The sequence below is a fragment of the Entelurus aequoreus genome, linkage group LG02, assembly GCF_033978785.1.
Source record: "Entelurus aequoreus isolate RoL-2023_Sb linkage group LG02, RoL_Eaeq_v1.1, whole genome shotgun sequence".
Lineage (NCBI taxonomy): Eukaryota > Metazoa > Chordata > Actinopteri > Syngnathiformes > Syngnathidae > Entelurus > Entelurus aequoreus.
The window spans coordinates 63,240,326-63,262,701 of NC_084732.1; the positions used below are offsets into that span (position 1 = coordinate 63,240,326).

At 37.8% G+C, this 22,376-nt stretch overlaps 1 protein-coding gene across 2 annotated transcripts in view; it reads left to right on the forward strand.

Moving 5' to 3' along the window:
* The window catches only part of adamtsl5 (ADAMTS like 5), a 118,446-nt gene extending 98,015 nt beyond the window's left edge, over positions 1 to 20,431 (forward strand). For both annotated transcript variants that reach the window (XM_062030492.1, XM_062030493.1), the window contains 4 exons: positions 363 to 570; positions 8,565 to 8,672; positions 14,780 to 14,851; positions 14,942 to 20,431. In XM_062030492.1, coding sequence (XP_061886476.1) covers positions 363 to 570; positions 8,565 to 8,672; positions 14,780 to 14,851; positions 14,942 to 15,279 — 726 coding nt within the window. In that variant the 3' untranslated portion in view covers positions 15,280 to 20,431. The remainder of the gene's footprint in view (positions 1 to 362; positions 571 to 8,564; positions 8,673 to 14,779; positions 14,852 to 14,941) is intronic.
* Positions 20,432 to 22,376: the final 1,945 nt, after the last annotated feature.

Here is a 22,376-nt window from a genome sequence, read left to right on the forward strand (position 1 = left end):
TATTTAGTTTAATTATTTTAACATAATTGTGTGTTAATTTATTTTTCTTCAGTTATTTGTGAGTCCCTTCTTGTATTTGGTTCGTACTTATTTTTATAATCAGCCTGACCTAAGCTTATAGTCTTTGTGATTAACACATGAGTTCATAACATTTGACTTACAATTATTGAATACGATTAAAATGAAGAGTAAGGTTACTAATTCAGTGCTAATATTTGAGTGGGCCTTTTTGCAGTGGAAAAGTTATAAATCTTTTTTCTGGTCATTACAGTAAAGCACACAACATGTGATGGCTATTACAGCATATAAAAGGAAAACCTTGCCTTGTTTCATCTTACTGACTATATGAACTTTGTGTGAAGGTTCTGGCCACAGACAAAAACCCAGGGATTGAGTATGAGTACTGGTTACCGCCAGACCAGTACGACCTCCACCATGGGAGGAGAAGCCCACTACGTCAGACTCACCACTCTGCCAGCTACCTACCCCGGGAACAACTAACCACGACGACAACAACTACCACGACTATCACTACTCGGCCTCCCCAAGTCACCACACGTCCCAACTGGTGTAAGCTTTTTTATTCTTCACTCAAGTAAGAAAAGGAAAGTAACTAATAACTTTACTCAATTACAGTGGAACCTGTTTAATTGGTACTGTTTATGTCAACAACCCGTGTCGACCAACTCATCAAGTCCTGGGTCACTGTGTTCTACTTCTTACTAAAATGTGTCCGCTTGAAGGAGCGGACAGGTTTTGCTTTTTTTTGCAATCTGACCTGTAAAAATTGCCTCTTAGTAGGTGGCTAGCAATCTAGCTAATGTCAGCAATCAATTATACATCTAAGTCACTTTAAAAAGGCATTCAAAAACCGTCAACAATACTTAATTTACGTTCCGTAACCTGTATAATAACCAAGCTGTAGCAACACTCAGTACGTGTCCATGCACTAAATTAGTCCGACTTCTCAAATAGTTTGGCTCTAAATAAGCCTCCTACAGCCCATGGAAACACTTTAATTCGATCGTGTTCGGTTTTTGAAAAGTCGGACTAACACACCTGGATTGGAAACCAGATCTCTCGAGGGGGTGTGTGCGGCAGGAGAGGACCCTTACTATAGTGCATGCGCCCGTCTCAAGGCGCGGGAAACAACCCAGAAGCAGATACCACTTAATAAAAACATAGCAACAATTGTCATGAAGAGAAGTGAATTGAAGTGAATTACATTTATATATAGTCCTTTTTCTCTAGAGACTCCAAGCGATTTACATTGTGGAACCCATTATCTACATCTTTAAGCTACATTTAAACCAGTGTGGGTGGAACTAGGAGTAGGTGGGTAAGATGTCTTGCCCAAACACACAATGGCAGTGACTAGGATGGCGGAAGTGGCACTCAAACCTGCAACCCCCAAGTTGCTGGCACGGCCGCTCTACCAACTTTGAAACATTCAAAAGTTTTGTTTCCATGAATTTCATCCGAAATTCCTTCGAAAAAACACTTCCGCCCGTCTTTCATTGCATCCGACTTGCATCCGCTCCGATACATTCTTTAGCCACATGTTTGTTCATTTCTTGATGCTGTCTGCTATTTAACATCAACATAGCCATTATAGACGTAATATTTCTAATCTGTGTCAATATTACAGCGGACATCACAACAGAGCTCAGCTGTTAACTTGTGAGAAGCCACAGACACAGAGTGAGACGTCATATAGATCAACCGGAAAATAAATTGGTAAACCCCGCTAAAAGGAAATAATCGACCCCCGTCGCATTACAGAAAATGCATGCTTGGACTTCACACAGAGGTGTAAAATTTAAAAAAAATAAGTATTTGAGAAATCTGACTAATTTAGTGCATGGAAACGTAGTGATTGTTATTGTAAGAGCGAACATTGAGGAACTCTTTCACAAGCGTAGTTACACATGGGCGTGCTTCAATATTAGCCGTAAAAGCTAGCTACGGAACGAGATAAGCTGGCTTCTACGACAACACAAAACGCGTTTGAGTTTGTAATGCAACACTGCAATTGGACAGCAATTTGTACTGACCGAAAAAAATGAACAATCATATTACAGTATCTGTAAAATATTAGCCCACATTTCATGTTTTGTTTGTACACACCTCACCAGATAGCTCTATGTACTGTAGTTTTAATAACATGTGTGACACACTGCGTGTATCATGTACAATTTAAATTGAATTTTTTCTGGTTTATTTGGGTAAGCACTTTATTTATATGGAAATACCATGACTCCAAGTTCTACATTTATAGCGTCAAGTAATTTTCACCTCACTATCTAGGCTTCCGTCTGCTCTAACGTCTCTCCCTTCCTTCATGCTCACTTCTATAAGTAGCAGTTCATCCTCAGTATGTTCAGCTTCAAAAATATAAGGTTGTGAATCCTCATTTGTCCAAAAAAAGTCATCTTTGTTCTCTGTTATCGATTCTGCCATGATTAAAATATACACACGCGTTTGTTTTAAATGCAAAGCACCTTAGGGAAGCAACCTAAATTTCGTTGGACCAGTACCTGTACATGCACAATGACAAATAAAGATCATTCATTCATTCAAACATGTGTTGCTAGAAGTATGGAAACAGAAATCAATGTGCTGATGAAATCAGTCCCGGCATTGATTAAAATGATCAAAATACGGTAAATATTGAACATATTAGATATTGTTATGAACGTGCATGTTACTACATTATATACCGACTTGCAGTGTGTTTGTAAAACATTGATGGGGGGTTTTGAAGTTGTTTTAGAGGGCTTTGAAGGCTACAACGGTGAATCCCATTAGCCGCATCTTCTCAAGCGTTTTTTATCATCTTTAAAATCCTTAAAATTTTTATAAAAAAGACATGTGTTCTTGTCTCTCATAATGATTGTGAACGATAGGCAAAATTCCCCCCAAAAAGTACATTTGAGGTCAACTTTGATGATCAACCTCTTTTGTTTACCTATAATTTGAGCGCGTAAGTGGTAATTTCTGTGAAAAATGGGTCAGTTTATGTTTACATGTGTTGAATATTGTTAACTTCATTATCGCTAAACAAGCGACATAACTACTGTCTAGTACGGGGGTGGTGTCCAAAGTGCGGCCTCGGGGCCATTTGCGGCCTGTAACAATTTTTTTAACGGCCGCTGGCACAACCGTTAGCATTTTGATATTAGCATACTAGCTTTATTTGCTCATTTTGCAGGCATACACCTCAGTGTCAAATATTTAGTTACTTACCGAATGCTACCTGTTAGCATGCTAATGTTGGTATGCTGGCTTTTTTAGTTAATTTTGTAGTTATACACCCGAGTCATATTTTGGTACTTGATGCATACTTTTTTAGATGTGCACCTCAGTTTAATATATTATAGTATTTGACCCTTTGTTTTGCTAATTTAGCAGGTATACACCTTAGTGTCATATATTTTAGTATTTCACTAATACTAACTGTAAGCATGCTATTGTTCGCATGTTAGCCTGGTGATGTTAGCATGCTAGTTGTTTTTAACTCATTTTGCTGGTAAACACCTATGAGTCATATTTTTTGGATCTTCAGCATTCACACACAATTTCGACTAAAAGTGCATTTTCAAGTTCTTTGAAAACAAAAAAAATATTTTAACGGTTTTGAAAGTGAAAACTACCTAATTTGCCCCCACATCCTTTGATTTGTCAGTCTATGGCCCTGAGTGGAAAAATTTTGGGCACCTATGGTCTAGTAACACAGAGTTAAAATGTGCACACTATGACTTCTTGTTTAGTGAAAGTAAGCTTCAAAATGAAAGTTTTAGTTGGACTTTTGACCAGAGCAACTAACAAAATACAACATAATTTTTTTCTTTATATTGTCACCGGAATATTTGTGCATGTACAACATCTTTTTTGTCATTGTAGTCAAAATAGCCAAATAAACAATTTACAATAGAAAATAGCCCGAAAGGGACAAGCGGTAGTGGATGGATGGATGGAATATATACATTTGGCCTATCAAATGGATTTTAATTCTGTCACAATAATGCATTTTGATGATGTAACCTCGTCATGTCCCACAAAATTGACAAGACTCTATTGTGTAACTATTTTTTTAATATTACTTGCACAACAACTGTAGTTGGAGTTTCTTTGTGTGTGCGTGTGAGAGACAGACACACTACTACAGCATGTACTTCAAAAGATGCACATTTTACAGTAACTTATGACATTATAATAATTTAATGTTAGCATATGCACAGCTAAAACATAAAAAAAACATCAACTTACCGCAAAATATTTTCTCTTGTTAGAAATAGAACTATTATAGGCTGAAATGTGAACATTTCTACTGACACAAATGACATAGCTGTTATTTTTCTTAGTTTTTAAGTAAACATTGACTCGTCTGTCGCCATGCCACTTTTTACAGTGTGTAATTTGAGTGCCGCCAGGCTCCGTTTGATTGGTGAAGTGAATTCAAACGTCCCCAGTGCTTACGTTAGATGTCTTCTTACATGAATGTCTTTGCAAGCAGTAATCAATAGATTGTAAATAGATATAATGTAAATAAATGAAACTCACTATAATTGCATAAAAGTACCCTTTCTTTTTCACAAAAATACTCAAAAGTAAAAAGTATGTTGCATTAAAAGTACAACTTTTCCAAAAAGTTACTTGTAAATGTAACTGAATAAATGTAGTGCTTTATTACCCACTTCTGCATAATGCCCATCCCTAGATAAGAGTATAAAAAATACTATGAAAATAAAGTAATTTAAATGAAAATACGGTGCATCTGGAAAGTATTCACATTGCTTCACTTTTTCTGTATGTTACATCCCATAATGACAATGTGAAAAGTTTTTTGTTTTTTTTAATTTAGCAAATGTATTAAAAATGTAAAATAAATAAAAATGTATTCCAGTCAATACTCAGTTGACTTACCTTTGGAGCAATTACAGCCTCAAGACTCTTTGAATACAATGCTACCAGCTTGGCACACCTATCTTTGGGCAGTTTCGACCATGTCTCTTTGCCCATTCCTCTCTGCAGCACCATCAGGTTAAATGGGAAGCGTTAGTTTTCATCCATGATGTCTCTGTACATTAAAACAACTTTTCATATTGTCATTATGCAGTACTGTGGGTAGAATATTGTGGACAAAAATGAATTTATTATTGGAATAAGCCTGTAACATAACAAAATGTGGAAAAAGTGATGCACAGTACGTGCCAATAGGGAAAAACCATGAAAAGTATTTATTGTCACCAATTATAATTGTGTCTCTGGACAAAGTCAGAAGTAAATATGCAAGAAATGGCTAGTTTTGGGTGTGTCGGCAGCAACTTAAGCAGCCAATCTGAAGGCAGTTGACTTAAACCGCTTCCTTATTGACACACTTTTTGGATTCTTTAGTCTTCCAAGCAACAACTCGACTTTTTGAATGTTGTACTTGTGGTTTTAGTCCCCCTAAATCCTTTTAAATTAAGTTCTAGATTACTGATTGGACCCTCAAATATTTAACCTTTTGTAGGATCACTGACACCCTATGAACCATTCGGGGCAAAGGTCACAGGTCATCATATCATCATATTAGTCAGTGTCACTTACTGCACAAAGAAGGATTGGTGGTCTTTGAAGGTTGTTGTCATAGCAACATTTGTGTGGGCATAAAATACAACCTGATACGCACTGATACTTCTTTTACGAATTATATATACAAGGTAAACCCAGACACTATCATAATCAGAAAAAAAAACAATAACATTGTGTCTGCATTTCCTTTACATTACACACTTTTTGGTTTGTATTATGGCAACACTAAATTGGCCCTAGTGTGTGAATGTGAGTGTGTATGGTTGTCTTTCTGTCTGTGTTGGCCTTGCGAGGAATTGGTGACTTGTCTAGTGTGTACCCTGTCTTCCGCCCGAGTGCAGCTGGATAGGCTCCTCCCCCCTTGAGACCCCGAAAGGGACAATCGGTTGAAAATGGATGGACGTATAGTTTGTAGTAACATTTTGATTTGTGCGTCGTCTGTATCGTCGGTTAGTAAAAAGGGCCAAAGAAAAAAATCTCCTTAAAATGCAAAATGTTAATCTGACGGCTGTTTGCTACCGCTGAAGAATGCATCTGCTTTGTTTCTTGTGAAGCCTGCAGTGCACGTGTGCTCCTCTCTATGTTCTTACAACCGCATGGAAATGTGAACACAGCCTGAGGAATTGTGCTCTCTGTCACAATCGATCTAACAGTTTGCACATGTAGGCCAACGCTTGCATTTAATATGATCATCCCATAAATATCCCAAAAAACATTTAAAATTCTGATCCAAAACCAAAAACACACAAACACCATAAAACACATGGAAAGAGAAAAGTCGGCACATTAAAAAGGCTGCAATCACAAAAACACTGCAAGATTTAAACAACAAAAGCTGTAAATGCCAAAATTACATGACATATTTAAATAAAAAAAAACAGATTATAGCAAGTCTTTAACAATGACATAAAGGAAAATGTACCGTTTTAATTTCACAAATATATTCTGGGCTTCCACTCGTTCATTTAACGACGCTTATCCCTTGGGTCTGCCGCCTCTAGTTGCCATCCATCCCTCCATTTTCTACCGCTTGTCCCTCTAGGGGTCGTGGGGAGTGCTGGAGTCTATACCAGCTGCACTCGGGTGGAAGTCGGGGTACACCCTGGTTGCCACCAAAAATAAAGATTATTGGACACCTTAGGCCTAATCTACCAAGGGTTTGCATGTATTAAAACACCCAAAGCTGATCCACTAAACGTGTGTGCATAGGATTCCGTCTCTTCAGTGAGCAGAATAAGGAGTGCAATCCATTTAGTGTGTCTGTCTTCATGAATATGCAGACTATATGCTGATCATCATCACAATACTGGGAGGAAAAGATGCAAATGTCATTATTTATCACGCGCAAAATTTAGTTTGCTGTTTCGTCCGACAGTATGCTTGTCAACATATATGGACTGTAAAAAATGTACATATTAGACATATTGTCTATATATTTATAGCTGTAATAAAGCTCCTTATTGTCAGTGCCTGTCCACCTACTGTCTTTTTTTTTGCCTATTTTTATGTGAAACGATTGAAGATAGGTTGATTGGCAACACTAAATTGACCCCAGTGTGTGAGTGTGAATGTTGTCTGTCTGTCTGTGTTGGCCCTGCAATGAGGTGGCGACTTGTGTGTACCCCACCTTCCGCCCAAATGCAGCTGGGATAGGCTCCAGCACCTCCCGCAACCATCAAAAGGGACAAGCTTTAATGTCTTTAATGTCCTTTTTGTTCTTTGATGTTTGATGTTTCCCTCTTACACACATGTTTTTTTGTGCCATGGCTAAGAGGTTTTTTTTTCTTCCTTGGTCTGGGACTGATTTGTTTTTCTCACCCTCCCTTCCTCCCTGTTTCTCACCTTTTTTGTAAGGGGCGCCGGAAGTTGGCAGACCCGTCAGCGATCCTGTTCTGTCTCCCTGTAATGTTTGTCTGCTCTTGAATGGGATTGTGCTGAAAATGTTAATTTCCCCTTGGGGATTATTAAAGTATTAAAGTATTTCTGATTCTGATTCTTAAGCTGTAGAAAATGGATGGATCGATGGATGGACTTTTATTACTATTTGATTTAAACCTGAATTTAATTGGGCGCATGTTTAGGAGAAACAAATTGTTCAATATAGCATGTATCAACTTTTTTCCAGAATACATTTTTGGATTGAAAACATTAACAACCATTATTATTATTGTTATATTGTTAATATTATTGATATTGTTTTTGTTTTTTTTTACTTTTTTGAGTATTGTATTTGTATATCTTCTCAATTGCTTTGTAAATGTCTATCCCAAGTATTGAAACTTGGGACTGGGTTGGACCTTTTTTTAGATTGGTTAACATTCTGTGATTTTTGTAAATACAATTTTTTAAAATCCATTCAAAAAAATACTTTTTGTAGACCAACACTGCGAATATAAGTCGTACGTCGGCAGCCAGGACAAGTTTTTGTAATCTGTGGTGTTGGAATTTATACACCAAGTGATATATTACGAGAATCGATTCTGAATCAAATCGCCACTCCAAGAATCAGAATCGAATCAAATCGTGAGTTGTCCAAAGATTCCCACCTTTAATGAGTAGTAGAAAAATCAGTACATGTGATGTTTAAATACATTTTATTAGTTACCTTAATAATAACTAATAACATGAATAACATCATTGAATGCAGTTTGCATGGCTTTATCGTATGTGCGCAATATGTATTATTTTATGTTTTTTCATTAGTTTTATTGTAGCTGTATGTAGAAATGAGGCCGCTGAAGTAGCAGCTGGTTGCATCAGCTCTGTACTCTTTTAATGTATTTTATGTACCTTTTGTTCTTTAATGTTTTCCTCTGGTTTTCATGTGTTTGACTTTATTTTTGTGGACTTTTTTGAATCTTCACTGCAACCACATCATTTCCCTATTGTGGGATAAATAACGTCTATCCTATCCTATCCTTTACTACGAAATTATAATGTGTAATATTTAATTATACCAATTGGCATGTGATTTATTTTTTAAGCAGCATTCAGAAGGCCTGTGAAGGCACCACGCCAACCTTCCCACGCCATCCTGCCTCGCCTGGAACGAGAGGAGAACCACAGGAACCTCCTACCTCAGCCCTCACCTGGAAGTAAGTTGATCAGCTCCATTTACCCAACCTGAGGTACAAAATTAAAATATAACATCATTGTCATAAGTGACAGCGCAACATGTCTACCTGTTTGCAAAAGTATTGAGACACCTGACCATGATTACTACTACAGGAAATAATCAGGGAGATAATCCCTGATGTGCTGGCTCACAATCTTCTAGTTAGTATGTTCTAATTTACTCCAAAGGTAAGGGGTAAATATGACTCCAAGGGGTCATATTATGATTTTTTTTTTTATATTTACATTTAAAATACTTCCTTGTGGTCTACGTAACATGTAATGGTGGTTCTTTGGTGAACATTTAGCATTGATTATGTTTTACAGACTATTTTCAAGCTGTTTTCTAACCGTCTCTTCAGGATGCGGCGTCTTATTTATGTTCCTCTACTTTGTCAGCCGTGTTGTAGTTTTTAGCGCTTCCAAATCGAGTCTACTAACTGATATAAGTTTGAACTATACGCTACTTTGTATTACAAATGGCAACAGCGGAGGGTTTTAGCATGAATGTTCATGTATGAGCCAGTCTGCCCCACAACAACATGATAGAAAAAAACAAGGAACTTATTGACAAGCTGGATAAAAATTACAGACTCATGCAAAGCTCTTTGGGTAAACCTCTACCATATATAGAGATATCTGCTGAAGTAACTAAAACAAAATACGTCACTAAAGTCTCAAATTCCAAATGGCTCGTTTGGAGAAAGTTTGGAAATAGGCAAGATTGTTATAAAAATATCTCCGCCATGCCTCCATGGTTAAATTTAAAATTTTCGGTACTTATGCAGATCCCAAATACACAACAACAGGTAAGAAGAGTTGGTTTTGTGCAATAGAACCCCTTTAACAGGTTGAGGTACACTACCGTTCAAAAGTTTGGGGTCACCCAAACAATTTTGTGGAATAGCCTTCATTTCTAAGAACAAGAATAGACTGTCGAGTTTCAGATGAAAGTTCTCTTTTTCTGGCCATTTTGAGCGTTTAATTGACCCCACAAATGTGATGCTCCAGAAACTCAATCTGCTCAAAGGAAGGTCAGTTTTGTAGCTTCTGTAACGAGCTAAACTGTTTTCAGATGTGTGAACATGATTGCACAAGGGTTTTCTAATCATCAATTAGCCTTCTGAGCCAATGAGCAAACACATTGTACCATTAGAACACTGGAGTGATAGTTGCTGGAAATGGGCCTCTATACACCTATGTAGATATTGCACCAAAAACCAGACATTTGCAGCTAGAATAGTCATTTACCACATTAGCAATGTATAGAGTGTATTTCTTTAAAGTTAAGACTAGTTTAAAGTTATTTTCATTGAAAAGTACAGTGCTTTTCCTTAAAAAATAAGGACATTTCAATGTGACCCCAAACTTTTGAACGGTAGTGTATATTTTATATATATATATATATATATATATATATATATATATATATATATATATATATATATATATATATATATATATATATATATATATATATATATATATATATATATATATATATATATATATATATTTGTTTTGCCTTGCAGGACATAAATAGTCTCTTATTGCTGTTTCTTAACCATAGGGCCAGGGCCCATTGTTGGGCCGCGAACAACCCTTAGATGACCAAAAAATACATATTTTTCTCAGCTGTGGTCCGTATGGCCTGCAGCGGTACTCAGTTGTAATACACTTTTCCACCACTCGCTGCAGTAATGACAATATCAAACAAAGTCTGGAGCTTAAAGGCCTACTGAAATGAATTTTTTTTATTTAAACGGGGATAGCAGATCCACTCTATGTGTCATACTTGATCATTTCACGATATTGCCATATTTTTGCTGAAAGGATAGTATAGAACAACAACGATAAATTTCGCAACTTTTGGTCTCTGATAAAAAAAAGCCTTGCCCCTACCAGAAGTAGCGTGACGTAGTCAGTTGTTTGCCTCCTAAAATTTTCTATTGTTTTCAACGCAGTTAGAGCGATTCGGACCGAGAAAGCGACGATTACCCTATTCATTTGAGCGAGGATGAAAGATTTGTGGATGAGGAATGTTAGAGTGACGGACTAGAATGCAGTGCAAGACATATCTTTTTTCGCTCTGACCGTAACTTAGGTACAAGCTGGCTCATTGGATTCCACACTCTCTCCTTTTTCTATTGTGGATCACAGATTTGTATTTTAAACCACCTCGGATACTATATCCTCTTGAAAATGAGAGTCGAGAACGCGAAATGGACATTCACAGTGACTTTTATCTCCACAACAATACATCGGCGGAGCTCTTTAGGTACTGAGCTAACGTGATAGCATCTGGCTCAAAAGCAGATAGAAACAAAATAAATAAATCCCTGACTGGAAGGATAGACAGAAGATCAACAATACTATTAAACCATGTACATGTAACTACACGGTTAATAATTCTCAGCCTGGCAAAGCTTAAAGGCCTACTGAAATGATTTTTTTTTATTTAAACGGGGATAGCAGATCTATTCTATGTGTCATACTTGATCATTTCGCGATATTGCCATATTTTTGCTGAAAGGATTTAGTATAGAACAACGACGATAAAGATTGCAACTTTTGGTATCTGATAAAAAAAAGGCTTGCCCCTATCGGAAGTAGCGTGACGTAGTCAGTTGAACATATACGCAAAGTTCCCTATTGTTTACAATGATGGCCGCATGAAGTGAGAGAGATTCGGACCGAGAAAGCGACAATTTCCCCATTAATTTGAGCGAGGATGAAAGATTTGTGGATGAGTAAAGTGCAAGTGAAGGACTAGTGGGGAGTTGAAGCTATTCAGATAGGGAAGATGCTGTGAGAGCCGGGGGTGACCTGATATTCAGCTGGGAATGACTACAACAGTAAATAAACACAAGACATATATATACTCTATTAGCCACAACACAACCAGGCTTATATTTAATATGCCACAAATTAATCCTGCATAAAAACACCTGCGTGTTTGTTACGCTAGCTCCTAGCTCCTCTGCTAGCTCCTAGCTCCATAGAACACGCCAATACAATTCAAACACCTGATCAACACACACAATCACTCAGCCCAAAAGACCGTTCACCTAACCCAAGGTTCATAAAGCTTATATATTTTTAAAAAGTTACGTACGTGACGCGCACATACGGTCAAGCTATCAAATGTTTAGCAGCCAAGGCTGCATACTCACGGTACCTGATATTCAGCTGGGAATGACTAAAACAGTAAATAAACACAAGACATATATTTACTCTATTAGCCACAACACAACCAGGCTTATATTTAATATGCCACAAATTAATCCTGCATAAAAACACCTGCGTGTTTGTTATGCTAGCTCCTAGCTCCTATGCTAGCTCCTAGCTCCATAGAACACGCCAATACAATTCAAACACCTGATCAACACACACAATCACTCAGCCCAAAAGACCGTTTACCTAACCCAAGGTTCATAAAGCTTATATATTTTAAAAAAGTTACGTACATACGCAAAAAAAAGTTGCGCACATACGGTCAAGCGATCAAATGTTTAGAAGCCAAAGCTGCATACTCACAGTAGCACGTCTGCGTCTTTGTCATCCAAATCAAAGTAATCCTGGTAAGAGTCTGTGTTGTCCCAGTTCTCTACAGGCGTCTGTGTATCGAAGTCAAAAGTCCTCCTGGTTAGAGTCTCTGTTATCCGAGTTCTTCCATCTTGACTGCATCTTTCGGGAATGTAAACAAAGAAGCGCCGGCTGTGTACTGTTGTTGCTGACTACGTTCGAAAAATACGTCCATTTCGCACCGACAACTTTCTTCTTTGCTTGCTCAGCTTCCTTCTCCATAATGCAATGAACATGATTGAAACAGATTCACGAACACAGATGTCCAGAATACTGTGGAATTATGAAATGAAAACAGAGCTTTTTCGTATTGGCTTCAATGTGGAAGGCATACCCGTGTTCGCCGGGCCACGTCACGCGCATACGTCATCCTCAGAGGCGTTTCGAACCGGAAGTTTAGCGGCAAATTTAAAATGTCACTTTATAAGTTAACCCGGCCGTATTGGCATGTGTTATAATGTTAAGATTTCATCATTGATATATAAACTATCAGACTGCGTGGTCGGTAGTAGTGGGTTTCAGTAGGCCTTTAACAATGCTGTTGCTAACGACGCTGAAGTTAACTTAGCAACCGGACCTCACAGAGCTATGATAAAAACATTAGCGCTCCACCTACGCCAGCCAGCCCTCATCTGCTCATCAACACCCGCGCTCACCTGCGTTCCAGCGATCGACGGCGCGACGAAGGACTTCACCCGATCACTGATGCGGTTGGCGGTTGGCGGCTAGCGTCGGCTAGCGCGTCTGCTATCCAAGTAAGTCCTCCTGGTTGTGTTGCTACAGCCAGCCGCTAATACAACGATCCCACCTACAACTTTCTTCTTTGCAGTCCTCATTGTTCATTAAACAAATTGCAAAAGATTCACCAACACAGATGTCCAGAATACTGTGGAATTATGAAATGAAAACAGAGCTATTTTGTATTGGCTTCAATGGGCTACCGATACTCCTGTTTCACTGGCTACGTCACACGCATACGTCATCATCCAAAGGCGTTTTCAACCGGAAGTTTAGCGGGAAATTTAAAATTGCACTTTATGAGTTAACCCGGCCGTATTGGCATGTGTTGCAATGTTAAGATTTCATCATTGATATATAAACTATCAGACTGCGTGGTCGGTAGTAGTGGGTTTCAGTAGGCCTTTAAGTCATATAGAAGTTTCTTAAGCGCAAAAATTATGACTAAAGTGGTAAAGCTGTATTTTCATTTGCACTTAGAGTTTATTGACAGTTTAGTCAAACAGTCATTATTAATAGAGTTTATTTATTTTAGCACGACATAACTTTAGGGGCAGCACGGTGGAAGAGGGGTTAGTGCGTCTGCCTCACAATACGAAGGTCCTGAGTAGTCGTGAGTTCAATCCCGTCCTCGGGATCTTTCTGTGTGGAGTTTGCATGTCCTCCCCGTGACTGCGTGGGTTCCCTCCGGGTACTCCGGCTTCCTCCCACCTCCAAAGACATGCACCTGGGGATAGGTTGATTGGCAACACTAAATTGGCCCTAGTGTGTGAATGTGAGTGTGAATGTTGTCTGTCTATCTGTGTTGGCCCTGCGATGATGTGGCGACTTGTCCAGGGTGTAGCCCGCCTTCCGCCCGATTGAGACTGAGATAGGCTCCAGCGCCCCCCGCGACCCCGAAGGGAATAAGCGGTAGAAAATGGATGGATGGATGGATTTACATAACTTTATGGAAATTAATTTTTCTTCAGTTATTTATAAATCCATTCTTATGCAGTATATTTGGTTAGTGCCTACTTTTATAATCAGTCTGACCTAAATTTAAGCATTAAGTGTTCAATAAATAATAATATTTGTGATTAACACATGGTTTCATATAATTCGACAAGGTGGTAAACTGTCAGTAGGTCAGATTTAATTATTGAATATGATTAAAATCAAGAGTAAGATTACTATTTAAATGTTTACATTTGAGTGGGCCCCTCTGTAGTGGAAAAGTTGGGCCCTGAGGTCAAAAAGGTCAAGAACCCCTCTCTTATTGTATCCTGTCAATGTGGTATATTTTCCAATATAAGGCTTTAATACGTATTGATTTGTAGGGTATTAATACTATAGGGGCTGCATAGAGAAGTGCAGTGAATATATATGAATTCCATGATATTAGTGCACAATTGCATTTAATCATTTCTTTTTTTAACGGAGAAAGTGATGGATAACTTGCTTTGAAATCATAAGCAGATTTTTAGGTATTAATTAAAAAAAATTTACACTTAATTTGGAATGTATGTTAGTATGTTTTTTGCATGATCAGATAATAATAAAGTTTAAAACGCATGAAATTGTATGCAGTACATGCAAATTTTCTGTCAAATGCATTTATTGTTATTTTTTTTGGGTGGGGGTGGGGGGGCGGGGGGGGTGGTTTGCACATTATTTCCAAATAAAACAATATGGCGGGCCATGAGTTTGACACATGTGTGCTGTGGTGAACAAATAGAAAATAAAAAGAGGAGATGAGATTGTTTATGTTCACTGTGTCCTGCAGGGAATTGTGGGAAATGTCGACGAGTTAAAGGTCGAAGAGAGCGCCAGAAGCAGTATTGCCAGAAAGATTTTGGTAAGTCTGGAGTTTTTTCTTTCGTCAACAAATAGCGATAGAAACTCAAAGAAAACCACGCATACTAAAATGTATTCCACACCAAATCAGTTTTCCGTGCCAGAGTCCTGGGGAAGCTCTACAGAGGAGTGGAGACGCGTTACGACGTCCAGATCCTTCACACATACCGTAACAGCTTCCGCCTGGAGCACCGGGAGTTCCTGTGGGCCCCCAGCGTGTGCGACTGCCCCCACCTGGAGCCAGGCAAGCAGTACATACTGATGGTGCGCCGACACGTCAACTACGAGCGTACGCTGAACCGCATCCTGCTGGAGGAGGACAGCTACGTGGTGCCGTACAGACCCCGGGAGGACCAACTGCTGCGGCCTCTGGAGACACTGTGCAGCAACACGGGACGAAAACGTCCTGGGTCTTCGCACCCGGCTTAGAGGGCTTTGGCCTTTGCCGAGCAGGACCTTCATTATCTGCTGCCACTGAAGGGAAACCACACGTGGACGAAGTTCTCCACCCACAGAAACCAAAGAGACTCCATGTTTATTTAAAGGCCTGCATGGCTGACTGTGTAACATTAAGAGCACTTTAGGTGAGGCCTGCTCTGCTGCCACCTGCAAACCTTTGCCAAAGAGCATTGATTCAAAAATGCTGGTTTGATAAATATATTTCATTTTATACTATATTATTTCTTTGTGTAAGCCAGCTAGAGGAAAATCCACCTCTGCACTATTACTGTACACCTAAAGTACCATTTAAAAATGGTTCATAACATTTTGCATCATATTATTTATTATGTAATGTCTGATCGTGTAGTCTAGTGATTCTCAAACTGTGGTGTGCTCCATATAGATTCACTTAATTCAGGGGTGGGCAAACTACGGCCCACGGGCCACATGCGTTTGGTCCCTTTAATACGGCCCGCCAAATATTGTAAGAGAATTGAGCCAATATCTATTTTGAGAATTGCCACAACAAAACTGATACTAGACTTAGAGGCACTGGCAAAAAAGGGTGATCAACAACACTGCGCCCACTAAATGAGAATTTGTATGTTTCTTTGATGTTCTGATATGATATTGTTGAAAATAGATGTATTGTAATTAAAATAGCCCATGTTTGAGACGCTTACTCTTAGTTCCAACAGATATGATTTGCTTTGAAATGTGCTGACCGGCCCGTCTTTCAAATCTCAAAAGCAAATGTGGCCCCTGAGCCAAAAGGTTTGCCCACCCCAGACTTAATTAAATATTCAAACACAGTGTTACTGTTTAAACTTTGTGTTACGTTAAAGTGGGCAAAAATGTTAAATATACATTTTAAATAAAACCTCTGCTATGTTTTTAATGAATACTTAGGCCTGCTACGCTACTGTGTGCTTAATATTGGTCATTATGGTGGTACTTGGTGAAATCAGTTTGAGAACCACGGGTGTAGTCATTGTGAGCTTCGACCATAATAACAAGGAGCCCTATTTGAAAGTTCCATGATATTAGTAATGTGGTACATTCATAACAAGAGGGCACACTATTTGGCAAGCAGGAGGTGGTTCTTGGACCAGTATTATTAATGCCTTACAAGTGTTAACGTTCTAAATAACAAACTGTTTATTGACACTTTATAAAGTGTTATTATTATTATTACAGTGTAACACGTTTATGGGGACAACCGTGTTCGCCTTGTTAATAAAAAGTGCCTATTAGTCGACATCGATAACCGCTTTTGTTGACATCAATTTTGGGCCCGTTTATCTCGACATGTCTCTAGCATCATGATTGTAAAAAAAGATTTGTAGTAGGCGTATAACGATAAACGGTATTAATGATAACCACGATAAAACTCTCAACAGTTAGTATTGCAGTTTGAAATAAAAAGCGTGATTGACAACTGCACTTCGATAATCTCACGGAATGATTGGCGCCAACTCGCTAGATTGAATGCTAACATGAAAACAAGAGGCGTTAACATTTTTCCCCATTAAAAAAATCACATTCCAAAATATAAACTTGTATAAATGCATTGCTGTCTGAGCAACTGTAATATTTAATTGTACGCATTGAACCTACAAGCTATACTGCCTTAGTAGGGAGTGAGTGATAGTCTGAGGAATATGGCACAAAGGTGTTTGTACGGTGCATTCAAGGACTGCTGATCAGAGTGGGATGCCACAACGCCCACCAAAAAACACTTATCAGTGAAGCATAAGAAACACAAAACATGCAAAATAGTGGGCTTTCTAACAATGGGTCTATTTATTTTTAAAAAATCAAAAGATTTCAGTGTGCCTATAAGTACTTTTTAAGCACATTCAACAATACTGCAATAATATCGATAACCGTGATAATTTTGGTGACAATAAATGGGATATTACATTTTCATATTGTAACACCCTCCCTAATTTGAAGTTGTGTAAACATTTATTTTTTTAGTTGTTTTATATTTGTACGATAATGTCACCCCATGTAACATCAAGGGTTGGAATTGGGGGTTAAATCACCAAAATAATTCCCGAGCGCGGCCGCCGCTGCTGCTCACTGCTCCCCTCACCTCCCAGGGGAACATGGGTATTTGTCAAATGCAGAGGATAATTTCACCACATCTAGTGTGTATGTGACTATCATTGGTACTTTAACTGTAACTTTATTCAAGTAAAAATGCATCATGAACTATACTGTAAACATCTGGTCATTTTTACTGCCATTTCTCAAATAGTTAGTCGGACCTTCTTATTATTTGAGGTTGTTATCTCGGCTCATTTTTCATCATTCAGCAACACATGGTTCGTACAAATTAATGCATCATTCTTATCGGAAAATAATTGAGCAACCGGTATGTGTGATAAGTTTCCTGAATTAACGAGTATTTTAACTTTCTGTTACCATAATTTGTCATTTCCCATCTAGCAGAAGTGATAACGTTCCTTCATCCGCCTTTGTGGCAACTAACAAACTACATCAATACTCTTTTAGTATCACCCATTCTCTGACTGTGTCTGCAGGCCAAAGTCCCAAGTAAAAATGCAGGCCATGGCGGTTTTGTCTACAACCGCTTATGTCGGCCAATCGTGACAGATGTCGACCTATACGGGTTCCTTTGTAGACTATAAAGTCAACTATTATTATAACTAACACATAAGTGAATGCCAAGCATACTTGGTTAACAGCCATACAGGTCACACTGAGGGTGGACGTATAAACAACTTTAACACTGTTACAAATATGCGCCACACTGTGAACCCACACCAAACAAGAATGACAAACACATTTCGGGAGAACATCCGCACCGTAACACAACATAAACACAACAGAACATATACCCAGAACCCCTTGCAGCACTAACTCTTCCGGGACGCTAGTGTCGCTAGCATGAATGGACAGCAGTCAAAGGACAACAAAACTATGCTGGCCGAGGTTATCTGCGTTTGTAAACAGATCAATTAAACAATGCCTTTTCCAAATGGACACATCTGTCAAGTGCTGCGAGATGTTGTCCATGTCGCCAACTAACGTCGTACGAACCAGAGGTAGTTTGTACAAAAAAGACATCTGAAAAGGTAAATAAGCTTGTTTGTGTAACCGAGGTTTGGTAATTAGATGAAGCCCAGTAAAAAAGACAGATCATAGCGAGGAAATCGAGAGCCGTCACGTCTCACATCAACACACTGGCTTCTCGTCAAGGCACCTTCTCTCACACACACACGCACACACACTTCTGGTTTCAAAATAAGAGCGCGACACGTCACAGCCGGTCCAACTGCGCCAACAAAATGAAAAATGGCTTACATCTGTTTAAACAACTGGTTAAAGTAAGGAAGAGTAAATGCAGATGGCGCACAATGTAAAGTTGTTTATGGGTGTCTTTATTGCATTATCTATTAATATACTGTACATATGTGCTTAGTTTGCTGTATTATTGCAGAGACTTTCAAAATGTGCACTTATGTTTTACTCTACTTATTGCCACCAAGTTTGGAGCAAATCAATGACTTGTACTTCAGTAAAACATTTAAAAAAGTGTTCCTGTATGACATTCTGACTCTCAAACTGCATTTGTATCCAAGTATTGGGATATTTTCTTAAGCAAACTGTTTTATGCAAGCAAATAATAATAATTAATTGTGATTAATCACATTTCAAGAGTGTGATTAATATGATTTAAAAATGAATCACTTGACAGCCCTAATGAAAACACCAATATGCAAATAACATGCGGAATAAACATCAAATTTATTGCTGGTTATTTTTGTCAATGTGTGTTTTCACACACTAGCAGGTTGTTTTATTGTCCTGTTTGGGTTTTATTTTGTTTTCCAAAGTGAACCTGTATCAAACTAACCGGTTCCAGACTCAACATGGTTCCAAAGAACATGGAAAAACGGCAATATCATTTTCGAAAATTGTCACCAAAGGAAGATTTTTCTGAACACATCATGGAAGTGAAGAGAGGTTTGACACTGATTAGTTAGATTGGATGTTGAGCTGACACAAGTGAAAGCACCTGATTCAGTAACGTGCCCCTTTTGTCACTGCCACTAGAGAGCAGTGATACTGCAAATTGGTATCGATATAAGATGAATTAGAGCGGTACCTCGGTTTTCGTAGACCCCGCTTTTCATATGATTAATTTTTTGACCAGAATGTTTGCCTAATTGTATCCATCGACTGAGTTGTCGCACGGACATAATTGTCCATTTCCCCACAAAATATGCTCAAACAAAGAATCCCACCCATTTGTGCTTTTTCTATTGACTACAACAGTAAAATAGGCCACTGTGGGACCAAAAAAAGTTGCAAGTGCGAGCACTTTGATAAAGAAGGTGAGAATCGCTGTTGAAGTCAAGAAAGAAGTGAAAATGGGTTTTATGATCATATTTTTTGGAGTGTCGAGAAAATAATTATGGATTTACGTTATTATTTATGGGAAGGCAAACTTCGGTTTTCATACGATTCAGTTTACAGGAACTTTGAAACAGATTATTAAAGAAACTTGAGGTACTACTATTATTATACATGGACAGTATTCATGCTAAAAGCTTTAAAATGTTTTATTTTGTATGTGAACAAGCTAAAAAGTATTCATAGATATCACAAGACTTCTTTGAAATTATATTTTCTGCGATATGATTTTTTTTTTTTTTTTCAATTTTAGTTCAAATGTAGAGCTGAAAATGTCATCCATGGAATATTGATTGATGGATTGCCAATCCGTCCTGCTCGTTTCAAGCATCTCGAAAGAAAAATGTCACAGAATAATTATGTTTTTTTGTCATAAGCCATATTTGTCTTGGTTCTGTTCTCGACCGTCCAGTTCTCTCAAACTAATCAAGAATTGCTAAACTTTTTTGCAATGAATTCACTTTCAGTATATTTTGCATTTTTGGAGCATAGTAAAAAATACAAATAACTAAATTGAGAGGTGGATTTTTCTTGTAACCATTGCTCAATATTTTGTTGCATTTTGACAATATATGTGTGTATGTTCATAAGCTTGCAGCAAAATGTGGAACTTGCTGTGTTAAATGTGTGTTACACACTTTGCAATACAAAAAACAAGTATGCAGTACTTTATTAACGTCAATAAACTATAACTGTGTGGAAAGCAACTGAGTGTCTTTTGTGTTTCCCATTCAAATGAAAGAAATGTGTTTATAGAGCTCCATTAAGACAGCTGTTGCAGTTATGATACACTCGCATAGCCTTCATTTCTAAGAACAAGAATAGACTGTCAAGTTTCAGATGAAAGTTCTCTTTTTCTGGCCATTTTGAGCGTTTAATTGACCCCACAATTGTGATGCTCCAGAAACTCAATCTGCTCAAAGGAAGGTCAGTTTTGTAGCTTCTGTAACAAGCTAAACTGTTTTCAGATGTGTGATGTTTGCACAAGGGTTTTCTAATCATCAATTAGCCTTCTGAGCCAATGAGCAAACACATTGTACCATTAGAACACTGGAGTGATAGTTTCTGGAAATGGGCCTCTATACACCTATGTAGATATTGCACCAAAAACCAGACATTTACAGCTAGAATAGTCATTTACCACATTAGCAATTTATAGAGTGTATTTCTTTAAAGTTAAGACTAGTTTAAAGTTATCTTCATTGAAAAGTACAGTGCTTTTCCTTCAAAAATAAGGACATTTCAATGTGACCCCAAACTTTTGAACGGTAGTATATATATATATATATATATATATATATATATATATATATATATATATATATATATATATATATATATATATATATATATATATATATATATATATATACATATATATAATTGTTTATTTTTTTATTTAATTTTTTAAATTATTATTATTATTTTCATTTTTATTTTAACAGACGTCACTTTCCTCCCTGCTTGACACTCAGCATCAAGGGTTGGGATTGGGGGTTAAATCACCAAAATGATTCCCGAGTTGCTGCTCACTGCTCCCCTCACCTCCCACACCTAGTGTGTGTGTGTGTGTGTGTGTGTGTGTGTGTGTGTGTGTGTGTGTGTGTGTGTGTGTGTGTGTGTGTGTGTGTGTGTGTGTGTGTGTGACTGTCAGTGGTATTTTAACTTTTGTTCTTTTTTGTTCACTTTTTCCTGCCTTTAGGTCTCCTAAGCGTTATGCTCTTCCGATGACAGTGTGTCAAAGAAAAAAGTGAAATTCGACTTGTAAAATGCTCGGTAAGAAAATAAAATCTGATCAACATTGGCTTCGTGTAGGTGCGTTCTGATCCGATATTGATATCTGATATCGGTCTGATATCAGCAAAATAAAACAAATATCAAATTAGATCAGCATTCATGTAACATCTCCAATACAATCAGTCCTGCAGAGAGTTTACTTGTGCAGAGCTGGTCAGCCAGTTAACATTTAAATGTCCTCCAATAAACACACAAAACTGGACTTTTCCTGTATTTCAGCAAAGTCTTTTACAAAAAGGTAAACAAAAACATGGTAGGCTATAGGCTACCAGGAGCTAACAGCTACTCAACAGCTAAGCACCCAATAGCACAGAAAGCTCAACATACGTAATGATTGTCCTTAATTAAACCATATTGCATTTGTCAATACATACACGTATTGAATAATTATAGTTACATATTACTTACACATACAAAGTCTCCAAAGCAGAAGAATATCAGAAAATATCCAGTAACAAACGTTTCCGTATCATTCGACTACCTTTGTCATGAGCTTAGCTCAACGAATTATCGTGGCCAATAAACAATTACCACTCCACTTCATCTTAGATACAGCCTTAATCCTTGTTAATTTTTTCATATCTACCATTGTTGTCTGAGTCATTTCACGCTAGCAAGCCTCTTGTAACAATCCTCACTAGAAAATAGTAAAAGTATGCTAATATCACTATCAGTCAATACTCAAGGCTTCAATATTGGTATCGTATCAGAAGTGAAAAAGTTGATAGTTGTCACCACTATCATCAAGGATAAAAGTGAATGTGGGTTTAGGTTTCAACAGCAGTGAGATGATTAAACCTTCAACACAGATCGAGCTGATGACATTTGATAATATTGATTAA